Here is a 25,998-nt window from a genome sequence, read left to right as displayed (position 1 = left end):
TATGGAACAGTATCGGTTTCACAGATGACGAATATTGCCCAATTGTCGTAACAACAATCCCGTCCCCTTTTCCCCGAATGTGACCTAGCGAATTAGACTTATCACTGGGTTTGTACATGCATGAGCACTCGCGGCATGACGGGTGCCACATAGGGAGCAGGTTTTGCTTACTCTTCCGGGGCACCTGAGATCACCCCCAGTTTTTGGTGGGGTTCGTGTTGCTTAGTCTTTAGTTTTCTTTGTTTTGTGTACTGTTGTTTGTCTGTATGTCTTTTTCTTTTTTAGCCACGGCGTTGTCAGTTTATTGTTGACTTGTGAGTTTGAATGTCCCTTTGGTCGCCTCTCTTTTTCGAGTTCCTTAATAGTTTCTCGGGGAGAGGTTTATCACACAATGAATTGTTTAGAAAATGACCATGTGTGGGACTGAAGGCAAATACACGCTCACTTCGCAATATTAACATGTTACATCATTTCAGCATGTTACACTATCAATAAGACACACCAGAAGTCTTGCAAGGTTGTAGTGGTGGATTTCTTGCAACAGCTACGATCATGAGCTGTTGGTATGAAAACTAGAATGGTTAAGTTAACTGTAACCGTGATATATGTGCATACCGCAAGCTCTAATTGTCAACGAGTTCAATATTTTTGTTATTCTTTTTTATATTACTTCAGAGGCAAATTTAGGGGGGCGCCCTCCCCCTCCCCCTTATGGGGCTTTATATATTATAAATGCATAGATTTTTTACAAGTATCACTCCAAACGTTGGCCTACAGTTGAAGGGCCTCCCCTTTTTTCAAAATCCTGGATCCGCAACTGTACTAGATTACCACTAAAATGTTACAATATGTCATCCAAATATTCATTGCAAGAACCATTTTTGTTTTGATTTTGGTCAAAGATTTTATGAATTTTTGTTTCTTGAATATTTTAGCGAGTATTAGACGAGTGACATTAACCATAAAATTTTATTTTTAATGCACACACCTAACATACGGCTGAATCATATACCATTTGAAAGCACAACATCTGTACTATCTTTTTTGCCCGGTCGTCAACAATTCGTGTGGTGCAGTTTCCGTCAAATCACAACGAAAGGTCAAGGACAGACAACTTTTAATTTTACAAGATGTCAGCATTTTTGCATATTCTGTCTTCTGAATAATAATATTTTGTATGGACATATGGAAATCTATTAGAACAGATGTTATTAGTAACTTATCAAAAGCACTTTGGAACATTAATGTCGGATTATTAATAAATAACGCCGTTTTCCAGAAATTCCATTGAAAATGACAAAAATGCATGAAAACCAAAATTTTTGGTCTGTGATGCAACTGTTATTCACCATAAAACCAAATAACATACTTTATTAATTGCTAAGGATGTTTTTGACATAATTAGATTACTGCAATTCCGCTTCTTGTTAATTTAACAGCCAATTATAACAACCATGCAGTTGCCCAAAATGACGCCATCTGCAAAAAAGATAGCTTTTTAGCTGTTCTTTGTTAAAACAATTTGTATGTAGTCGATATTAGGTTGAAAAACACAAAATTAAAAGTGCAAAAATGTTAAAGGACATAATATACAGGTCATTCATGCTTTTAGGGGAATGTTTTGGAGCGAAACTTTGATATTTCAATATTTATATGTTTTCTTGGTTGCTTGTACTGCATCTTGCATTGACTTAGGAAGTGAAAATTATTATAAGCTAGCCACTGAAATGTTCTTTATGCCTGGTCAAGATATCTAATCTTATCAAACTACGCAATTCTTGTAAATAAATTGAGACTTTCGCTATTATATTTACTTATATCAGAGACATATAATACAAGATTATATGTCTCTGCTTATATTAATTTTTAAGATGGAAATTCTAGCAATTCGCAATAACAATACATACACTCCCTGAATAGTTTACATATACATATATTGTAATATAAAGATGATTGATGATATGTTGGTGTTTGATGCAATTTTCTGTTCAGCACTTTTGGCTACTAAAGTATTTAGCGGCGATCAGTTTTTATTGCTTTAGGCCCACGAAGTGCCAAAGGAACCACCGACCATCGGCAGGAAAACTGGCAATCCCAATCAACAATTATACATTCAGTTAGTTATAGTAATTAGTATCAAGGACGAAATTACTGTGTAGGTGTCACAAAAAAAATCTACCAATCAGCATCAATTACCTTTTGTAAATGTAGGCAACCTGTTACAAAACAAAGCAGTTTTGATATTGATGTTTACTTCAGCTAAATGTTACAAGTAGTGTTGCTTAATAGAAACAGAAATGTAAATGCATTTGAACCACTTTTATTTCAAATTTAATTGTCCATGATTTTGCATTAAAATTTCAATGTAGATGTGTCACATAATATTTGAAGGCATTTAGAAAAAAGAGCACTATTTGAGTAGATCATCTGTTAAGCATTGGTTGGACATTGGCATATCAACCTAAAGATAGTACATGTAAATTATGAATAAATATAGTTAAAATGAAATTATTTCATTCTAAAATATCTAAACAATTGTAAGAAATGAAAATTGTGGTTGAATTTATCCAGTGGCAGTTGTTATCTAATAGTTCGGTTTTTTTTTTTTTTTTTTTTTTCGCACTTCAGAGTTTCTGTTGTTTCATTGTTTTCCTCTTATAGTTGATGTGTTTCCCTCGGTTTTAGTTTGTAACCCGGATTTGTTTTCTCTCAATCGATTTATGGCTTTTAAACAGCGGTACACTATTGTTGCCTTTATTTATCCAGTTTTTTAATTAGTTTTATGTAATCTTATCTTAAATTATGTTTGTGGATATTTATTGTGCACTGAGCACTATGTTGTTGATCTGACAGCGACGTTTGGTGATTTTCTCACTTTATTTTCATATTTTTTTTATTCGGTTTTCTTATGGTGCAAAGATCTCACAACAATAATAAGTGATATACTAGTTCATGAAAAAAACGTACAAAATGTTATGTATAAGTGTTAAAACATGGGTTAAAACAATCTAACTAAAATTTAGATTTTTCACGACTCGCCTGCTCATTTATCGTATGAGAATATCGAAATCAGAGATCTACATTTTAATAAGATTGGGGCTAACTTTATGAGATAGCTTGAAAGCAGGTATGTTATGGTAAATTCTAAGAGATAACTATTTTTAACTCTATTTGAATATGTATATTATGAAGCAAATCTATTCACGTATAACCTCCATATGTGCATTTTGAACTTCCTTAATTCTTCCAAGCAATGTCGGAGGAATATTGCTCACTACAATTTGAGACAGAGAGAGAGAGAGAGAGAACTGTTTCTCAATGTTTTGTCATTTGATAAGAGACTTACCGTTTTGAATTTTCACTTGGAGTTCGGTAATTTTTGTTGTTTTACTTTTTTATATTTTGCATTAATATCTCAGTTTTCAGTTCTGTTGTCTTTTTTTTCGCTAAGTTTTGAACCTTACGGTTTTCTTTGCTTTAGTTGAAAGAAGGAATAAAATGACAAAGAGGCAGTCTCAACGCATAGTCGAATAAACCCAGATGACAGCATGACCAAAGCGAAAAAGTAGGACATACATATACAAAACTTCATAAAAAAACAATACCGAAATGTGCGAACACTACATAAACCAGTACGGTGATTACAGTTGCTCAGGAAGGGTATTCAATCTTAATTAATCTGAATTAATAATTTTCAGTCATATTTAATAAAACAACTAATAAAGTATATACTAATGGTATAACATCAAAAGGAATTCGCCGGATTTGTTATTAAAAGCACATGGTAAAAACAGTTTTCATTCGAACATTGAACGAGAATAAACTTCGTTACATGTCTTTCCACATCGGAAAACTAATTTTTTACCAAAATATATACCTTTTTTGTTCATTAAAGTTCTTCCATTACCCTTTCTTTTACATATGATTGATCATAATCTGCCGATATTGGCAATGTTATCTAGCCAATAAAAGCAAAATGATACCCACTTGCAGATGGTGTTTTTTTAGGGCAACTGCAAACGTTTCATTAGAAGGCTCCATTTTTACCTATATCATATAAGTTGCAGTTTGAAATGATGAAAAAAAATTACCTCGGCATATAAACGATATTCTATTTTTGACATACAAATATTCAAACTTCAGAAACTAATTAGCTTTTATTGCATTTTTTTGATTTTTGGAAGTTTTTTTTAAGAAATGCAACTTTCTGTAAATAAAGCGCAATCAACATTTAAGGTTACATTTGATTTTGAATTATGATAATTTGTTTTATAAGGTTTAGATAATTTTTAGAAAAAAAAATCCATAAAAGTTCTAGAAAATGGCATTTTGTTTAATTCTGGCAAAATATAGGAATGTTCAATTTTTACCTTTGACCTTGATTTGACAAAAATTGCACCGTACGAATTATTGATGACCGGGCAAAACAGAAAGTACCAGTTATAAGCTTTCGAATGATATATAATATAGCCGTATGTTAGGTAGGTGCATTAAAGTTGTCAACTAGGCGTCTTTTTGAAAAATGTCACTCGCCTATATCCGTAATAATTTAAAACCATTAAAGTTGTTTGCTTTCAAACTGATTACCGGAGGTTTAGGAGGATTTGGTATACAAAATGAGTACAGTACTTCAAAAATAAAGCAACGGCAAAGTCCGTGCTTTGGAAAAAGAAGGCCCAAAAATAATTCTGATTAAAAAAAAAGAAAAAAAGTAGATTTACAATTTCATTATATGGTTCAGATTTTGAGAATGTTTCAATAAATTGTAATTAGGGGTTTGGGAGGAGTTTAGGATAAAAAGTGGGTACCTCAAATAAATCAATGACAAAGCCCATGCTTTGGTAAGGGATACGCCAAAAATAATTATGATACAAAAATAGAAGATTCACACAAGTAATGTATGGTTGAGATTGTGAGAAAGTTTAAATAGATTGTTATGTTAGTACTAAAGAGGTGTAGGATGAGTTGCAGATACATGTACACAATGTATACTCCCAAAAATAAAGCAATGACAAAGTCCATGCTTTGCATGGTAAGGGAACCCCAAATATAATTCTGTTAAAAAATTGAATGTGTGCATTAGCATTCTATGGTTACGGTTCTGAGAAAGTTTCTTACATTGAGGTTAGGGGTCGAGGAAGAGAAGCGCTTATATGTACTATAATGTGCAGATAATACCTTCGTGTCATCCAAAAATAACTCCATAAATCATTCAGATAAAGAAATGAAATAGGAGCTACAAAAGGACATCATGCGAGTAAAATTCTTTGAAAGTTTTACAAAAATCTGTCAAGCGGTACAGGAGCAGTTGAGATACCAAAGTGTGACGGAAGGACGAACGAATGAACGACTGACGGTCGGACTCCCCTATCACTATATACCGAACGCTTTAGAAAGATAGGCTATAATTGCATACGCTGTTCCTTTGCTTTATGTCTTGTCAAGATATTATGTATTGAATTTGTATCATGAATCAATTATACACCATAACAGAATTCCTTGTTCTACATTCATTTGACACAATTGCTTATTTGCGACATTGAAAATAAAGAGCCGATCGGATACAGTTCCGCTTTCTGTAATTATGAAATTGATAAAACATGATGATTTTCAAGGATTTGACAAAAAATTGAACCTCACTGATATATTTACGGCTTAGATGATAAATATGTGTCAAATGAATGTAGACACCTTTTTTAGTTAACGTATGGTGTTTGTTTCCTGAACAGTTGACTTGTCAATATACAACATATTTTTATCATTAAAGACTAGAATATAGAGAATGGAGAATTATTAAAGCTCTTAGCTGCATAAAAAGAATCAATTTCCATGTATTCACGCAAATTTAATTAAAACAAATCAGCGTGCACTATGACTTTTAACTGGAAAGGACAATATATCTATCAAAAAGGTTCGTTATTCAGGACTCACATTTCTTTACATTGTTTTGAAAACGCGTAAACAACAGACAGGACATATCCTTTTTACTTCTATTTACCTATATCTAACTACTCCCTTTTTAACTGGTATCTTTGTATTTTTTATAAATTTCTCGGTGCTATGCTGATTTAGCTGCGCGAATCAAAATAAGGATATTGTGAATTGTTTATCCAGTAAAAAAAGAACAATTCAGTCTGGTCACTAGAGCAATAATTTAATGAAAATTGCAAACGCTGGCGAATTAATCATTTTACGATTTGATGATGAATAAGTTAAGAAAGAGTGAGTTGGTATTGCTTCAAAATGAGAAATATTAGAACTGAGCCAACATTTTCTACGTAAGGAAATACCTGTACCAAGTCCATTCGTTTGATGTGTTTGAGCTTTTGATTATGCCATTTGATAAAAGACTTTCCGTTTTGAATTTTCCTTCGAGTTCGGTAATTTTGTTATTTAAATTTTTAATATGATAGGAATAGAAACACTAGTTCAATACTTTCTCATGCGTTCACGCTTGTAAAAGAACCATTGCAAGAACTTTTTGAGGTCATTTACGATTCATCAAATCTTCAAGTTGTCGCAAGGCTAACTTTCTTACCCTACCCAGTATACCCTCTTTTTCAGTGATCCCTTCAAACTCCTTTGCGAACAGAACCTACGTAATTGATTAAATGTTAAATGTGTTTTCATCCGAAATTGCATGTTATATTTGACACTAGGTGAAAGGAAACAACTACAAGTTACTTCTAGCAGTATCATCATTCGTCAGCCATCAGAACTTTGAACCTCCCGAGTATACAGTACGTCAGAACTCTGATCTAGGATAAGTTTGTTGCAAAGTTCAATATTCTCCGACTGTAGAACAGCAGATTTAATGTTACGAGCTTCAGTGAACAGTTCCTTTGCTTCTTCAAAGAGATCTATTGGCAAGCACGCATACCCTGTCATGGAAAGGCTGTCATATCTATCATCTGGCGGTACTCTGTGAACTAGGCTTCGCATTTCATATACCTTTTGAATTGCTTCTTCTTTTCTTTTGAGTTGAAAAAGTGACCGTACTAGGAAGTAATAGGCAAACACAATAGCAGGAGCAGTAATTTGTTCATGTTTTACAACGTGTCGTTGGATGCTCGTATCTATAACATCAATGTCAGTTATGTCATAACTAAGGCGCAACGACAAGTCATCATTACCACGTGTTAATTCAACGGCAAGGGTTGCTTGTTCTAATGATTCATTAAATCTCTCTTGGGTGTACAGGAAGTGAGCGTACTCGGCACTGTGTTCAACATTGTGATTAAGATCAGCTGCAGTTTTGAAAAATAATTCGGCACACTGCAAATCTGTGTTCTTGCGTTCCTCCCAAAATGACAGCTTTGACCATCTTAAAAAGGCGCAACCAGTGTTGTGAAATAATGTTGCAACATCTTTATTGTCCATTTTATATGAAGCTAACGTTTGTTTTATTTCATGAATTTCCTGTATTTCGTTCAAAACAGCAATGGCTTCACATGCGTTGGAATAATCTCCTGAATGGATACATTTAAAACAATATTTCACGAGGTGTTTGACTGCAAAGGATTCCTGAGTTTCCTTCACACATTTTAATTGTGCAATCTTTTTTAGTAAAGTTACTACTTTATTTCTCTGGTTTGGATTTGATACTAATGGCAACCCAGCATTGTAAAAATGATACACGAAAAAATCTGTTAACTTTTTATCAGTCACCGTGTCATAGCCATGTCTAATCATGGTTTTAAGGTCATCAAATTCATAGCCATCGAGTGGACTCAATGAAAAGAAAAACCTAGGATTTTCCATAAGTTTGACTGAAGATAAAATGGAGGATATGGGATCGTCTTGAATTTTGGAGATCTTCTCAAGGGTGTTTTGTAGAGGTAGATCATCTAAATGTTGAATCATATTATGTTTGGGAACAAAATAGTTTTTGACAGTTCTTGTCTCTATAGCCAAGCGTACTTCTTTTAAATATGCCAAAAAACATGTTGCCAGGCTCTGTTGAGACCAATCATCACGACTAAATGGTCCTCGTTCTAGCATCCACCACAAAACAGATTTTAAGTGATACGATGACAGACCATCTTCCACGTCTATTTCTTTCAGCAGTGTTTTTGTAACTAGTAAACACTGTTTTTCTTTCTGTGATAAGATTTCGGCAAGCCTTCGTTCTGCTAAATTGAAGGACAATCTCCATTCTAAATCAGGGCTGTCTCCTTCAATGTTTCCTTTCGCAACCAAGTGAATGTCCAGCCCAGAAATTTCTTTAACTAGTATTGGCTCTGGCCAGGCATTGGGTCGTATCCGACTTTTCCATTCCTCAGCGTTTTGTGGCCATTGGGATAATTTAAGTGCAAACACAAGATCCACTGAAGAAATGTTGTCTGCATCTGGTTGAATTATGTTGCGGTTTTGGATCTGCTGCGATGGGCCAGATATTTCAACCGCTATTTGTTCGTGGTTGATACGTTTTTGAAACTCGAGCAAAAACTGGTTGCTTGAAACAAATGTTTCCCTACTATTCTCATCAATCTTCAAAATGGCTTTTGGAAGAATATTTTCACTATTTTTGTTCACCAGTAACTTTACATACATTGGATCTCTAGTTTCTCTAACAATGGCTACAGCTTCGGGTGGGACTGATTTCTCTTGTGGCCATGCTACATAAACATGTTGCGGTACAAATATAAAATCCAAGTCAGTATTATAATGAAATCCTTTATCTTGAAATTTTGTCAAAAACAACTGATCAGCAACACTTCCAGCTCTAATAAAATCAATATCGGTTATCCATGGCAAAATTTCACGTATTCTTGATTTTGTAGTTTCAAAATTCAATGAATTTACCTTTGGTACCATTCCTTCTGTGAACAATGATAGTTCCAATAAGCAATCAAGTATCTTTAGTTTGAAAATGTCTTCTGGTGTTGTTGTCATGGCGGATGTAGTTGTTTTACTGCCAATTTTCTTGGTAAAATTGATCTAAAACAATATTGAATAGATTAAAGCGTGATAATGATTCTGCCCCTGTATCAGACGGATTCCCAACCTAAAATTCATTGTATGTCTCTTAGAGCTTATAAGAATAATTGGACAAGTATTAACAAACCATCTTAACGTCAGATAATGGATATCTCTTCAACAGTAAACATGGCATTGTGATGCAATAACTATAATGTCAAATGTCATATGTCATTCAGGATCTTCGGATGTGGGTATGGGCTCATATTCCCGGTCGGTGTTTTATACCCCTAAGTCGTTGAGTTTTTTTTTTTTTAATAAAAGTAAAACCAAAGGGACAATAACAAAAGCAATCCTATGAAAACCCGACAATACCATGGCAAAATACAAAAAAAAAAAAAAACAACGAAAGACAAACAAGTCCACAAAACAGTACATAGAAACTAAATACTGGGCTCCTGCTCAGAAACTAAATACTGGGCTCCTGCTCTACATCGTGTACACTATTATTTAGAGCACCAATTTGATATCTTTTCTCACTCTCTCCTAGACCCGATTTTCATTAAGCGAACTAATCGGCCAAATTGGTTCGTATTGCATCTGACTGAGAACATTTTACAAATGACAATAACATTATATTAACAAAGCGTTAATGCCGTAGGAATTGGTATGCTCTTGTTCAGAAATAAATAACAGATACTCAATTAAATAATAAATACACCAACTAAAACATTGATAGTTATGCCTTCTGTATTATCAGGAAAGATTATAATAGACCTAAGAGTTGAGAAAATGATAAAGTAGCCATAACTACAACAAGCACAGTAAATTAAAGACTGTCAAAGTATGTCCCATGTGTACCACCAGAGAAACTCGAGTTAATGAGAAAACTATGTAACATCATAGAAAAGAATAAAATGGACAATATCCCATTAATAGTTAGAGAATTTGAAATGACAACAATACAGAAAAACAAACATGGAGAAATACAAGAACAATATATGTCAAATTACAGTTTGATATGTATAACTCTGTCACATATAGCTAAAGAGAGGCGGAAGATACCAAAGGGATATTCAAACTCATATATCGACGAAAGACTGACAACGCAATGGCAAAAAAAGAAAAACGAACAAAAGACAAACAATAGTATACAAAACATAGCATCGAAAACTATAGACCGAGCCACACGAACCCCATCAAAATCTGGGGTTAAAATCAGATGTCCTGAAGGGTTAGCAGATCCTGCTCCACATGTGACACCCGTCGTGTTACTCTTAGAAGTTAGGACGCTGAACTTGGAAAAAATGACAAGAGAAAAAAAATATAATATTTAGGAATATAAGTATATAAGAAAAGGCGACAGGGAGAAATGGAGAAACTGAAGAAAACAATGCCAAACTGCATTTTGATAAGTGTAAAATATGGTAAGGCAACAAGAAGACAAACAACACTGAAAATTGAAAATTATAATGAAAATGCTTTCAGAAGTTGAGGAACAAAATATGCACCAAAGAACACAGGCACTTGTCACTGAAAAAAATTACCTATATACATATAATGTTTTATATTAAAGTATATAGGTAATTTTTCAGAGACAAGTGCCTGTGCTAAGACTTATGGTTGTTAATGACCCACGAATCAATACCCATGTTGAAATGGCGTTGCCAACGAAATGAAACATAAAAATGCATTAACAAAAGTACCGAATTCCAAGGTAAATTAAAAAAGGGGAAGTCCATAAAAACTGACAAAATAAAATTTTAAACTATATTAACCAAGGAAACGAATGGAAAACAATTGTAATAATCCTGAAGTAGATATGTTCCGAAGAAAATGGTGGGTTTAACCTGGTTTTATAGCTAGCCAAACCTCCCACTTGTATGAAAATTGTTCATAGCTCCTTATAGTGACAAAATTGGGTGAACAACCCAAACAGACATAATTGGTTAATGTGACAATAATTGGGATCCAGCAGCCATACATACAACACAACTGAATTGAAAATTCAAACAAACATACAAATGAATCTGACATAGACGCCAACAAAAAAATTATTGTAAAATTGAGAATATAAACGGGGAATGTGTCAAAGAGACAACAACCCGAACAAAGAGCAGAAAACAGCCCAAGGCCACCAATTGTTCTTCATAGTGGAATAAAACCAATTTTGGAGTGCAAAAAAATCTTTGGATGTTTTAGACAAATTAAGTGCTTTTGATGGTTTTTTGAGTCGGTTGACAGTTTTGACTTTTCCACACTTTACACTACACTTCCTCACAATCTTATCAAACAGTAGTTTTCTATTTAATTAAATGTCCGTTCGATAAATCTAATTGCAAATTTATTTGCTGCAACTCATATAAAGCCTTTTTCTCAAACTAGAACGTTTAGTATGCTAGATATACTTACTGGAGGTGTGATGAGATGATTACAGCCATAAATGTTCTCCTTGACAACATTTATGTACGTTTCGGCAATAAAGTTTATCGGTATTCCCATGGGCACCAATTGTGCCCTTTTATAGCAGACTTGTTTCTGTACTGTTATGAATCACAGTTTATGGCAAAACTCAGTAAAGAACCGTCTAAGTTCCATCTAATTGATGAATTCAACAATTATACTTGCCGTTATCTTGATGATATTTTTTCGTTAAATAATCAAGAATTCTCTAAATATGCTGCCGAAATTTAGCCATAGTAACTTACTTTAAATAAATCAAATATTAACAGCAATATGTGTCCTTTCCTATATTTAGATATTTCAGTTTTACACCAAAAACTCGACACAAAAATTTACGACAAAAGGGATGATTTTTCTTTCCCTATTGTTATTGTTTCTTTTTTGGACGGTGATGATCCTCTTGCACTATCTTACGGTGTTTATCTATCACAACTTGTTCGTTATTCCCGTGTCTGTAGTGACGTTTTGGATTCCAATGAGCATAATCTATGTATTACTGGTAAATCATTAAGCCAGGGATTTCGTTACCACAAATTACTTAAAACCTTTACTAAATTCTTCCATAGATACAAAGATTTGGTTCGCAAGTTTGGCTGTACCTGTAAAAAAACTTATCTCAGACGGAGTAGCACATCCTAAATTTTACGGTGATGTTGTTTACCGATGCCGGAAATTTATATACGATCCGGATAAACTTATCAATCCTTGAAATAAACTTATTCTCAAAGGTTACCAATTCAACATTGTAATTAGATCTTTGAATATTGTTTTTATTGGTATAAATATTGATTTTATCATCAGTAAATTAAAATCATACTAAATAGTTTTGTTATACACATATGCACTTTAACGGTACTACAGTCTGTCGATACCTTTATTTTGGCATTGCACAAGGTCATGTTTTTCTCAACTGTTACTAGATATAAGAAGATGTGGTATGAGTGCCATTGAGACAACTCTCCATCCAAGTCATAATTTGTAAAAGTAAACCATCAAAGAACGGCCTTCAACACGGAGCCTTGGCTCACACCTAACAAGCAAGCTATAAAGGGCCCCAAAAATGACTAGTGTAAAACCATTCAAACAGGAAAACCAACGGTCTAATCTATATAAAAACGAGAAACGAGAAACACTTATGAACCACATCAACAAACGACAACCACTGAACATCGGGTTCCTGACTTAGGACAGGTGCAAACAAATGCAGCGGGTTTGAACGTTTTATCTGGCGCCAACATTCACCCTAACCTGAGACAGCGGTGTATAAATACGACATAAAAGGACACACTATTAAACATTAATTGAAAAAAGGCTCAACTCATCAAAGTATGAATACTAACAGATTTAAGACAAAAGTTAGACCATGAAAACCAAATTACTAATTTATAAACCACAGAAAAATATATCAAAGCCAAAACCAGTATGAAATAATTTTGCCAAACAACCGGTCACTTATGGACCACTCAAAAAGAGATTGTTGAGAAGGACCTTTAACGTGCAAAGAACTTCAGCACCTACAGTCTACAACTCCAGAACATCTTGTATTGTTTGTAAAGTAGACACTGAATATTTATCTATAAGATCTTGGTACTTTCCTATGAACTTTTTGAGAAAAAAAGACAAGACGTTCTATGACAATACCCTGACTATTTAATTTTTTGCCGATTCACCGATGACGTTTTACAAAGTCTGAGTAGCATCTGCATGGTCCTGAAAATCGTACGAGTTGAGAAATGTATACTCCATTCGTGGATGAAGATGGTAAATTGCTGCTGAGGTGAGGAAAATTTATAATTTCAAAATTGAAATCGTCTCGTTTGTCATAAATTCCGGTACTGAGATGACCGCTGTGTCCAATTCGAGGTATATGTCTAGAAATGAGGCAGAGGAACCTGTATCTGTGGTTTCTTTGGTCTCTAGTTCGGGAGGATATATTAATAGGACCCAATTAGAAAAGTTTGGATTGTTAATTGAAAGAACATCATTAATATGCCTGTACGTGAAATTAAGCGATCTAGATTCTTAGATCATCTTGTATTTTACAATTATCTTAAGGAACTCTGACTCATATGAAAATGAGAAAGGGTAGTTCAGAGAAGAGGTACACAGTTAGTTCCCACAGAAATGACGACAACCTGCTGGAAAATGCTACCTTCAAATTCAACAAAAATGTTGTAAATGAGAAACTATCGCATACTGATCACTTGTGACTCGTTGTAGCAGGTTTTATTTTCGGGCTCATTTTTAACAAAATATGCCAAATTATATCCCACAGCAATAAATTTGTAGCGTATGGTACCATTTTTTTGGAGGGAAGCTTTGTGGATTATTTCTTATAGACGGGTTTTAAAAGCCGTAAGCTTTATTCATAAGCTTAACAAATGCATAATGAAGATTGAACACTAAACAGCTTAAGGAAATTTCCAAGATCTATTGACAGTTGAAGCAGAAACTAACATTTTTTAAGATGAAGCTCAAATAAAATGGCAGAAAATCGACCAGATAATATCTGAGAAGCAAACTCATCGTACGCAAAATGGTAAAACTTAAAAAAAACTAACCAAAACGATGACATTAAGTTCAGTGCTACTACTTCTTAATGGAAATAGAGATATTTTATTTCAGGAAATCAGAAAATGTAGACAACACATTCTTATGAGGTCATCACAAAAAGATAAAACCTTTGACCAAGAAATGTACAAACAAATTTTGGGAGAACACATTAATTTACGCAAAGTAATATTTCGAGAGAAAACGGATAAAATCAGAAATTTCTCTCATCCTATTCAACATTTTTGTTAATAATATATAGTCCCTATATATCTGCAGATGACTCGAGTTGACATTCAAAGAAAACTTTTAAAACAAAAACTTAAGGAAGATCTTAGACTATGCAAAAATGAAGGTGGAAACTGGAACTAGGCCAGACTGGGAAGTTCAGTATTTAATGAAGCAAGTAGCATTTGACAGATCGAATATTCTACAGGCATGGAAAGAATTATTAAAATGCAACGTAAAGGATTGGGCATACGCTAAGCAATTTTGGCGTAATCAAGCGTAGAAAATTTAGAAGTAGAAAGTTGATTTAATAATTTTTTAAAGAAGAGAAAAGTTTGCCACCAGATAGAGTTTGCAAAAATTAGCCCATACAACAGAGTGAAGATATGTGAAATTCAGAAAACATAGATCTATGTAAGCTAAAGTGACGTGTAAGCACAGCTAGTGTCAATTCCATGGACTTATTTTTTCAACAAGTCATCAACTAGACTACTGGTGCAATACAAACAGGTTAAAGACAGGAAAAAACAAAAGCATCTTCATTATGTCAGTTTCATAGAAATTTGTTGTTTGAATAAAGCTGGTTGTTTCATAATGTGTTATTTGTCCATTCCCAAAATAAAACGATTGTATCCGTGTACATATGACACACAGCAACAAACTACTACCACGGTATTACAGACAGTCTTTTGATTGAGTTAAGCCAATTAATATTTTATAGTGTGTCTTTCTATGTTGTGATGTTACACTATTGTTTCAGATAAGGGTGAAGGTTTGGTACCATTAAAACGTTTAAACCCGCTGCAGTTGTTTGCACCTGTCCTAAGTCAGGAATCTGATGTTCAGTAGTTGTCGTTTGTTGATGTGGTTCATAAGTGTTTCTCGTTTCTCGTTTTTTATATAGATTAGACCGTTGGTTTTCCCGTTTGAATGGTTTTACACTAGTCATTTTTGGGGCCCTTTATAGCTTGCTGTTCGGTGTGAGCCAAGGCTCCGTGTTGAAAACCGTACTTTGACCTATAATGGTTTACTTTGATAAATTTTGACTTGGATGGAGAGTTGTCTCATTGGCACTCATACCACATCTTCTTATATCTACTAAATATATTTTAAATATGCCCAACTCTTTCCTTAATCTTGGATAGTGGTGTAACAGCACAACATTAGAACAAACTATAAAAAAAAAATCAGAAAAGGATTTGACTCATCAGATCGATACAAAGCACAAACACACTTAATTATACAAAGTACTGTGAGTACTCGCATTTACTGAGAGTACTCGCACTTACTGAAATCTAGTTCAAAGCCAATAACAACTAATTAAACTTTGGATTTGGGCGTTCCTGACGAAGGTAAATCCAGAAAAGATTTATTATAATTTTTGAACAGTAAGAACGTTTTTATCAATTTTGTTTTATTTTCTTCCTTCATCACATCATATTTTCAAGCGAGTACATCCACGAGAGTTTTTGGGCACATTTAAGAAAAGGCAAAGGAGAGTTTTGGGACACATATTAAATGATAACTCAACACTAGAACAAACTTTAAAAATAAGAATAAACATCAGATAGGTACTTATGTGTACCAACTACTGTGAAAAACAACAAAAATGAAAAAAAGACACACAGTACCGTTTGAAGAGTTCTCACAGTTACTGGAAGCTAGTTCAAAGCCCAATTTCAAATATCAATAGATTATGTTCTCCAAGACTTAAATGTGTAATATATTAGCAGAGGTATTGATTTTTTCAACTTATCTAGTATATTTAATGACTCTACCGTTCAAAACTTCATACCTCCCTATTTTGACACAGAACCACCTATTATTTCATACACATACAAAAAAAAAACAGCAGAAGTTTAATTTTTAATTATACGCCGGTAACATCAGACGTCAATGTAGAAAATAATACTCCTTTAACTTGAAACTGTGAATCGTCGAAGTTTAGATATGTTCCCTATGGCCATGTTATTACGGGGGACCTCAATATCGTCCAGGACAGAGAGGTTAAAAAACTTTTTGAAAAAAGGACCAAAATATCGTCCTCCATCTAAAATAGATTGGAAACAGTGTCGTCAGGTCACCAAAGATGCTCTTTCCTCGTTTTGTAAAAAATGGTGTAAACGGGAAAAATCTGATAAAAAATCTCTTGATTCTTATCTAAATAAATGTATGCATGTGGTAGATAATAGAATATCACATTTTGAAAATAATTTAGAAGTAAATAATAGAGTACATAATACGCCTATTTCCAGAATCAGAAATAAACTTCAAAAACTTTCAAAGCGGTTTGTGTTTGTACCGGCCGACAAAGCAGCCAACAATGTGGTGGTGATATGCCGTAAATACTACATGGACGTTCTTTAGAATAAAATTTTAAATTCATCTACATTCAAGTCCATGAGCCCCACAGAGAGTCATATAGTTAACAAACATATCATAACCACATCACAGCTTAAGGCTTCTTCTGAACATTTGAAGGTCCCTACTATGTATTGGTTACCTAAACTACACAAAAAACCAGTAAAATATCGTTTCATCTCTAGTAAGTGTTCTACAACTAATCTTTCGGTGCCTTTAACAAGTTCCTTAACTACTATCAAAGAGCTTATCATAAACTATTGTAATAAAATATAAAAAAATAGTGGAATTAACTATTGTTGGAGTGTAAAAAATTCTTTGGATGTTTTAGATAAATTACGTGCTTTTGACGGTCCTTTTGATTCTGTTGACAGTTTTTACTTTTCTACTCTTTACACTACACTTCCACACAATCTTATCAAACAAAAATTTGACTATTTAATTAAATGGTCGTTTGGTAAATCTGAATGCAAATATATTTGCTGCAACTCATTTAAAGCCTTCTTCTCTGATGAGAAAGGTAAATTTGCTAGATATACTTACTGGAGGTGTGATGAGATGATCGAAGCTGTTAATTTTCTCCTTGATAATATTTATGTACGTTTCGGCAGCAAAGTTTATCGACAGGTTGTAGGTATTCCTATGGGCACTAATTGCGCCCCTTTAATAGCAGACTTGTTTTTGTACTGTTATGAATCACAGTTTATGACCAAACTCAGTAATGACCCGTCTAAATTGCATTTAATTGATAAATTCAACAACACTTACCGTTATCTTGATGATATTTTTTCGTTAAATAATCAAGAATTTTCTCAACATACTGCCGAAATTAACCCAAAGGAACTTACTTTAAATAAATCAAAATTAAACGGTAACAACTGTCCTTTCCTAGATTTAGATATTTCGGTTTTACACGGGAAACTCCACACTAAAATTTACGACAAAAGGGACGACTTTTCTTTCCCTATTGTTAATTTTCCCTTTTTGGATGGTGATGTTCCTTTGGCACCATCTTACGGTGTTTATATTTCACAACTCGTTCGCTATGCCCGTGTCTGTTGTGACGTTTTTGATTTCAACGAACGTAATCTATGTATTACTGGTAAATTATTAAGTCAGGGATTTCGTTACCACAAATTACTTAAAACCTTTACTAAATTCTTCCACAGATATAAAGATTTGGTTTTGAAGTTTGGTTGTACCTGTAGAAAACTTATTTCAAACGGGATTGCACATCCTCATTTTTACGGCAATATTGTTTACCGTCCCCGGAAATTTAGAAATGATCCTGGTAAACTTATCGATCCTTTAAATAAACTTATTCTAAAAGGTTACCAATTCAACACTGTAATTAGATCATTAAATATTGTTTTTATTGGTACTAATATTGATTTTGTTATCAGTAAATTAAAAGCAAACTAAATATTATTGTTATATACTAGTACATATACACATTCATGGATCTACAATCTGTCGATACCTGTATCTTGGCATTGCACAAGGTCATGTTTTTCTCTGACTGTTTATGACGTCTTTACACTAAATCCATTGGATGTTGGATGTGTACGGATTGATAATTTAGTCTTAGATGCATGATTTTTTTTTATTAGTTGTTAGTGGCTTTGAACTAGCTGTCAGTAACTGCGAGTACTCTCAGATCTGTACTTAGTGTCTTTTTGTTGTTTGGATGTACAAGTACCCGGCCACGTCCACTTGTATTTGAAGTATTTGTATTTTTATCCATCTGATGAGTTAAGCCTCTTTTAACTGATTTTTATAGTTCGTTCTTATGTTGTACTGTTACACCACTGTCCCAGGTTAGGGGGAGGGTTGGGATCCCGCTAACATGTTTAGGCCCCGCCACATTCTGTATGTATGTGCCTGTCCCAAGTCAGGAGCCTGTAATTCAGTGGTTGTCGTTTGTTTATGTGTTACATATTTGTTATTCGTTCATTTTTTGTACATAAATTAGGCCGTTAGTTTTCTCGTTGGAATTGTTTTACATTGTCATTTCGGGGCCTTTTATAGCTGACTGTGCGGTATGGGCTTTGCTCATTGTTGAAGGCCGTACGGTGACCTATAGTTGTTAATTTCTGTGTCATTTGGTCTCTTGTGGAGAGTTGTCTCATTGGCAATCATACCACATCTTCTTTTTTATATCTGGTTTATAAATTAATAATGGTATTTTATTCTTGTTTTATATTTAACAGTATTACATGGTTTTATACCAAACAATCTTTTTTGTAAGTATTTATAAGTTGCCTACCTCGCACTACCAGATGAAATAAAAGTAAATTAAAAAGGAAGTTTAAATGAATCTTGAGTCACACAATTATTCTAAATATACACTGATATCTTATCAAGCGTTACAAATATTGAACTTTTTAGCGTCCATATATTCCGAAAAATTATATTAAAGTATTAAATGTGTTGAAGACCCATTGGTGGCCTTGGGCTGTTTTCTGCTCTTTCGTCGGGTTTTTGTCTCTGACACATTCCCCGTTTTACTTCTCAACCGTGACTTTATTCTTATTGTAATTTCATTTGAGATGTAAAAGCGTTGAACTAAGAACAAAGGTATAGAAGCTGCACGTCAACATCAATTACTATTCGAAGTATGCATTACTTTTTTTTTTATATGCGAAAAATGCGAGGATGTTTTCTACCCAGGCATGTCTAGCTTTCTTCATTTTCTTTTTTTCTCTTAATATTTTTTTTGCCAGAAAATCAGACGAGGCCATTCCTCGTCTGCCCCAATGGTAGTTACGGCCCTGGACACGAAACAAGATTGATCGAAACCGAAAACTCAGGTGCTCCGAAAAGGTAAGAAGTTCCTTCTCAGTATCAGTTATCCGTTGGGAGATAAAAAAAAAAGGATGAATCAAACACACCTAATAACAGGGGCGATAATTTGGGAAAAAACCCACACTGTCAGATGACCAAAAGCAAAGATGTTTTACTTGTAATAGTTATAAAGACAATTTAGAATTTTAATATAAGTTTTACTTCAAGAAAAAGAAAAATACATTCTTTGTAAAACAAATTTCTATTTACTAGAGAAGAAAAAAACTTCTCAGTGAAAATATACGTGGAATACCTCAATTACCTGTTGCCTATACTGTAAATTCCACCTTTTATATCAGTTGGCAGTATTAAAGGACCAGAGAATTTGATCAACCATCACTAGGGACTAATACATATTGGTCACAGAATTGATTTATAACTTATAAGTGGGACTCTTACCTCTCTTGGAAAGAATACTATTAAATATATGAATAAGATAATATTCCAAAATTGGACTTAAATTCACCTTGCAAAAAGAAAAATTTGTGCTGGAAAATATTTGGCAGTGAATTAGAGGAAAAGGAAGAATATTTTACCCTTTAAGACAAGGATCTGTATAGTAATATGCAAATACTTGCTTGAGAAGAAAAAAAATAACTGACTTATCAGGGGCGGAACCAGCCATTTTTTAAAGGGGGTTCCAGCACTGGATAAAGGGGGGGTTCCAACCATATGTCCCCATTCAAAAGCATTGATTGTAAAAAAAAGGGACCCCCTGGATCCGCCACTGCTTATGAATGTATAGGATGAATTGATCAGAATGTTTTACCCCATATCTTGAGCATTTAAAAGGATTAAAAATCTGAAAATTAAGAAAAAAATGAAATTATTCATTTTTTTTTTGTTAAGTGTGCAAACTTGCAGCCTTTTGAAAGTTATCAAGAAGAAACAATGACCACTTCTTTTGTTTGCCTCTTGTTAACTAGACACATTTCTACATTTTGTGGAAATTGAAAATCACTGACACGATTTTCCTCTTTGTGTTTTTATTTTGTTGCAGCTTTAAACTGAAATCTTTATTCATTTAAATTTATTTCTAGCAAATGCTCTCCACAAAGATTAATAAAAAAAATATTGAGAACGAAGAAAAAAAAACATAACAAATAAAAACAACTGAGCCTTAATGCGGCTCAGTACAGCTTGTTGTATTTAAATGAAATCATTAAAAGTTGAATATTGGAGAGTCTATTATCATTATAAGCACTTAAACTATTGTAACACAATATAACGCCAAACCAGTTTGATAAAACAAGTGTAACCTGTTTTACTAAACAGGTTTGTTTAAAGATATTGTTTATGTTTTCTTTATAACACTTAAGTTATACACCTGCAGTGATTGAGGTATGTATCTATACTTGTGATTATATAGATAAAACAAATTGCATATAAATAAACTTGTATAAATATTATATAGATACAGATATATAAATTATTTATTTTTAAAAATGAGAATAGTATCATAAGGATTATCTCTGAAGTTCATTTATCTATCTTTGAGAGCTTAATAATACTTATAAGAGGGTGGTAAATGGTTATTTTTGTGCAACGTTTTTTGCCATTTTTATTTCACGTGCAGCCGTGAAAAAGGTTCATTATTCACCGTGTTTCGTGAAATCGGTAAAAAGATCAACGTGCAAGAAATTTTTAATTGTTCGTTCATCGTGAAATGGCAATTTTATTTCGCGTTCTTCCGTGCAGATACCCCCCCTTTACGCCCCTCTTATAATTCTTACATATTTTTATCCTTTAAATTGAATGTACATTTATAATAATTTTTGAAATTGGATAAATATTTTTTATCTGTTTTCTTTGAAATTATGCAAATTTGAGCTAGGTGACGTTTTGTTGATTTCAATTATTTTTTTCAATAATTTAGATATAGATCGAAAGTTGATGTATTCAGTGAAAGCAAGGAAATGTGAGCTCAAATTTTCTGCTTTGGTCTTATTTCTGTTTTTTATCATCTGTAATGGACAATGTTGATTAAACAAATGCAAATAAGAAAGAAAACAAGCATATCAACTTTTATTTTTGATTTTCTAGTGGTACATTGTATATAAAGATACATTTTTGTTAGTACAAGCCAATATATATTTGGATATTTACAGTGGGTGTTTAATTCAGTCAATTATTTGATTCCTTCATATGTTTCCAATTTGTAAGAAAACAAATCAAGATTATAGAATCATGTAAAATGTGAAGGTCACTTACTTTCATTTTGTATTAATTTTCAAAGAACAGCTTTCAATTCTATGATTAGAAACAATCCATTACTTTATCCAAAAATCTTTTTTTTAATTTTATTAACACAACATAAGAAATAATTCTTTTATTGAAAAAAAAGTCTGACATGAGTAGTAACTTATTCTCTATCAAGTTATGAAAAGTCAGATAAAGGAACCTTAACTTGTCTGGGTATTACCTCACAAGGATTGCATATACGGTATATTATCAGTGTTAGCATGATATGCTTTTCAAATGTGTATCTTTCTGTACTTTCATCCCTCAAGGTTGACTGGGGAATAGAAATATGGTCACTTTGGTCTGCTTCCAACCAGGAGTAAAACCCTTGCCAATTTGAGGCGTCCGTTTGGCTAAGCTGGATGTAAATTTTCGCAGCCACATCTGGTTAGCATGGGGACTTTAAATCTGATGCCTCTTGTAAAGAGAGTGCCAATCTTTTTGCAAGTTAAAAACCTTGCAACAACTCTGAGGGGGTTGTTGGTGGTCTGCTCCAAAGCAAAAATTTCTGTCTCTATCCAATTTACCCTCATTTGTCAGTGGTAGTCAAACTTTCCCAACCTTCATCCCGGACGGCCTCTATTACAGGACCTACCTATTGTATTTATTGTTAATTTGTTCTTGTCCTGATCATGCATGAAATGTTTGCCACTGGACATTAAGCAACCAACAATCAATCAGTATATTCATGGGTAACCCATCCCTACATGATGCCAAAATAATTAGATGGTCATTTGGTTTTATCTGCTCTGATCTATTTTACTTAAATTTATCTGGTAAATAGAAAAGGTGGCCTGCAAAATTTTCTTTGAAACAAATTAGCATATGATCTGATCAGGACTGATTTAAAAATCAATTTTGATATCAACTGTAAAATTATTTCCTGCATGATTCCACTATTGTTTATGTCAAGTGTATATTGCATAAGTTTTCAAATAAAACCATCTTGACAAGAATATTAAGGATCCTTTCTCTTTTGTTTTAAAAGCCTAATTGATTGTAAGTATGAAATTTCCACGGAAATTTGTGCAAAATTCAAATTATTGATTGTGTGTTAATTATTAAAAGGGTTTAAAATTTGTAAACAAATCAAAACATTAATATCATTTAGAGAAATATTGTCATTACTAGTATATGTTATCTATTATTAATCTCGGAGACAATACTTCCAAATTGTCATTGATTTTTTAATGATATGACATTGAAGATTTTGTAAAAGAGGATTATCCAATTTGTAAAATACCTGTAATTTTGTATTAGACATTAGCTTTAGATTGAAGTATTATCATGTGTATTACCTATTACTTTCAGTTACTGAGACAATACCTTAATTAGAACTTATTGGCAGAGGATTCTTACATAGACAGGTAAGATTTTGTTTGATGTTGAATAAAGGAAGGGATTATAGATGGAAAGCTAAATATCTTTCTGTTAAACCAGTGGATACATTTCCTGTTAAACACTGAGATTCTTTATTAAGTGAATTGAATTGTAATCTGTGTATTAAACATGGGGTCCAGGCCATTCTAGAAGAACTTTGATGAACTTTGGTGTAACAAGTGGCATTTCATATGTCCAAGTTAAAATTATATCTACTTCAGCTTATCTGTTACCTCCTTAACTGTAGCTATTATGGTCCTTGTGCTATTTTTTTGACAATTTGTGGACCATGGTCCACACAAATCAGAAAACATAACAAGGACTATTAGAGTTAAGGTTCCACAGCTACTTTTCTGTATTCTATGAGGCTTTGATTTGGTTTTACAGAATAGAGTTCTAATGGACAAAAAAAGGAGAGAGCAAAATGGGCCAAAGATATAAAAAAGGCTGTACATTGAAATAGTATCCACTAAATTTCTGTATCCTTTTCGTTTTTGTCTCACCTTGCTTCCTTGCAAGGTCTACGTGTCTGTCAGACAGGTTTCATCTGACCTCGACCTTATTTTATGGATTAGTGATCACATTTAAGTTTACATGGTCAAGTCCAGTTCAGTGGACTATGTTTATTTTTTTTGGTTTGGTCTATTTCTCTGATACTATAAGCAAAAGGGCCTCTATATTTGGTGTATGGAATGATTATAAGGTGTACATGGCTGTCAGGCAGTTTTCCTCTGACCTTGACCTATTTTTCACAAGTGATTGGTCAATGTGAAGTTGCTCATGGTTTTTGTCAGTTTATCAGATACTATAAGGAAATGGTCAATTATTTTTGGTGTATGGACTAACTGTAGGGGGTCTCATTGGGGGGTTCTGATCCTGGATCCCGCTTACTGTTTTGTCAGATTCCCGTATCCCGCTTACACTATGTATGTAAGCAATTCTCATTTTTTTGCAATTTCCTGTGTCCCGCTAGACTTCATTTCCCGTTTTCACGGCACAATAATTTGACTTTCACGTGTCACGCTTACAAAAAATCGGCAATCCCGCGTCACGCTTAGACCCCAATGAGACCCACACTGTAGGGTGTACATGGCTGTGTGGCAGGTTTCATATGACCTTGATCTAATTTTATGGTTCATAGGTCAATGTTAAGTTTTCATGGTTTTGTCAGTTTATATGATGCTATAAGCAATAGGTCAACTATATTTGGTGTATGGAATGTTTATTAGGTGTACATGTCTGTTGGGCAGCGTTTTTCTTACCTTTACCTCCTTTTCACATCGGTCAATGTTAAGTTTTTGTGGTACTATAAACAATAGGACCACTTTTTTGGTGTATGGAATTATTGTAAGGTGTACATATCTGTCTGGCATGGGTCATCTGACCTTGACCTTATTTTCATTGATCATTGATAATGTTTAGTTTATGTGATATTTGTAGTAAAACCTTCATGAATATTACTTTAAACATAAATTCAATCATAAGTAAAGCAGGCGAGACATTTCAGTGCGTGCACTCTTGTCAGGGCCGTAACTAGGCATCAGAAACAGACGAGGCAGGGGTTTGGGGGCGGTCCACTGAGGCCCCCGGTTAATAGAAAATTGTAATATTAGGGTTCGAAATAAAACTTGCTACATCCTTTTTTGTTTCATATTTACAGTATGAAGAACTGCATTAGGCTATCAGAGCGGACTGACAGATACTTGCCTCAAATTTTGTACCATCAAACATGTATCCATTTACAGTAGGATACATATTTGAAAGTAGAAAAAGCGGGACAAGTGTGTATGGTCAACGCTTCATTAAAAATAACACACATTTTAATAACACTTTAATAAAAACAAAGAGAGGAACCTATAGTCATTATAGTCACTGTATGTGAATGCTCGTTTGGCCTTTCTTGTGCCACTTAGATCCCATCGTTTGAGAACAGCTTCTGCGTTCACTTGCCCAACATTGTCCGTACAATGGACGTGAAGCATGACTAAACCACATAATCTGTCCTCAAGTCATTATTGACCTGCACCATGTCTTTAAACGTCGAAGGACAGAAAAAGATCTCTCACATGAGCAAGAACCGACTAGCAATGTCAATAGTAGCTTCTCCTAGGAAACCAAAGAGACTTTTTCGCGGGAAGTAAATAATTGCAGAACCAAATGCCAGTTTAGTGGCGATGGTAATCAGACAGAGAGTTTGATACCTAACGTAGTTAAAATGAAAGTACAGAAGCTGCACGTCAACATTAATTACTATTGGAAGTATGCATTACATAATTCTTGATATGAAAATTCAAGGATGTTTTCTACCCCTGCATGCCTAGCTTTCTTCATTTTCTTTTTTTTTCTTCTTCTTATTTTTTTTGGCCTGACAATCAGACGAGGCCTCGTCTGCCTCATCAGTAGTTACGGCCCTGCTTGTTAATATTGGATATTGGCTTATTATATATATATGTAATTCCATGAGCATGAAGGGTTCCTTACCATAAAAGATCACATGAATGCTAATAAGACCAGAAAATAAATGCAAAAACTTTGAAAGGTATCTGATTAGTCAATTAGTATACTTCACCAAGTGAAAGAATGTATCCAATTGTATATTGATATCAAACATTATGGCTAAGGCTACTAGGTTTGACCATTGGCATTATTGGATGCCTTAATATACCATACGAATAGAAGGTATACATCAGTGAGACAGCAACCAAATAACACAGCAAAACCACCAAAAAAGAAAATCTTTCATACAATGCTTGCTGTATTAGGTCCTCCATTGGCTATATGAAGTGATAGAATATAGTCATCTTTGATGAATGATCTAAGAAACAATAAAGCTTGAAACTTGTGGCATGTTAATCTAACCTTACAAGGATCCATGAATAGAGCTTGTTATGGGATTTGATTTCTTACATCAGTCTAAAGTTTAATTGTCAAAATAATGCCATATTTGAACATAGATGTCCGTTTCTTTTGTCTGTATCTTGACAAAGAAATGCAATGTGTCCATCCATCTGT

The 25,998-nt window shown here is 33.7% G+C and overlaps 2 protein-coding genes across 2 annotated transcripts in view; one reads left to right on the top strand and one right to left on the bottom strand.

The window, feature by feature from the left end:
* Nucleotides 1–6,046: 6,046 nt before the first annotated feature.
* Nucleotides 6,047–18,843, bottom strand: LOC127727046 (uncharacterized). Its single transcript, XM_052234455.1, has 2 exons — nt 18,788–18,843; nt 6,047–8,940 (listed from the first exon to the last, which is right to left on the bottom strand). Exon 2 carries the CDS (start codon nt 8,893–8,895, stop codon nt 6,706–6,708), a length of 2,190 nt encoding a protein of 729 aa, XP_052090415.1. The 5' UTR covers nt 8,896–8,940; nt 18,788–18,843; the 3' UTR covers nt 6,047–6,705.
* Nucleotides 18,844–22,833: 3,990 nt separating this feature from the next.
* The window catches only part of LOC127727043 (receptor-type tyrosine-protein phosphatase epsilon-like), a 177,881-nt gene continuing 174,716 nt past the window's right edge, over nt 22,834–25,998 (top strand). Inside the window, exon 1 of the mRNA XM_052234447.1 lies at nt 22,834–22,973. The gene's annotated coding sequence lies outside the window, so the exon portion shown is untranslated. The remainder of the gene's footprint in view (nt 22,974–25,998) is intronic.

This window comes from Mytilus californianus, unplaced genomic scaffold (assembly GCF_021869535.1).
Source record: "Mytilus californianus isolate M0D057914Y unplaced genomic scaffold, xbMytCali1.0.p SCAF_19, whole genome shotgun sequence".
Taxonomy (NCBI): domain Eukaryota; kingdom Metazoa; phylum Mollusca; class Bivalvia; order Mytilida; family Mytilidae; genus Mytilus; species Mytilus californianus.
Note: the sequence above shows the minus strand (reverse complement) of the source record. Positions and strands in the feature narration are given on the sequence as shown.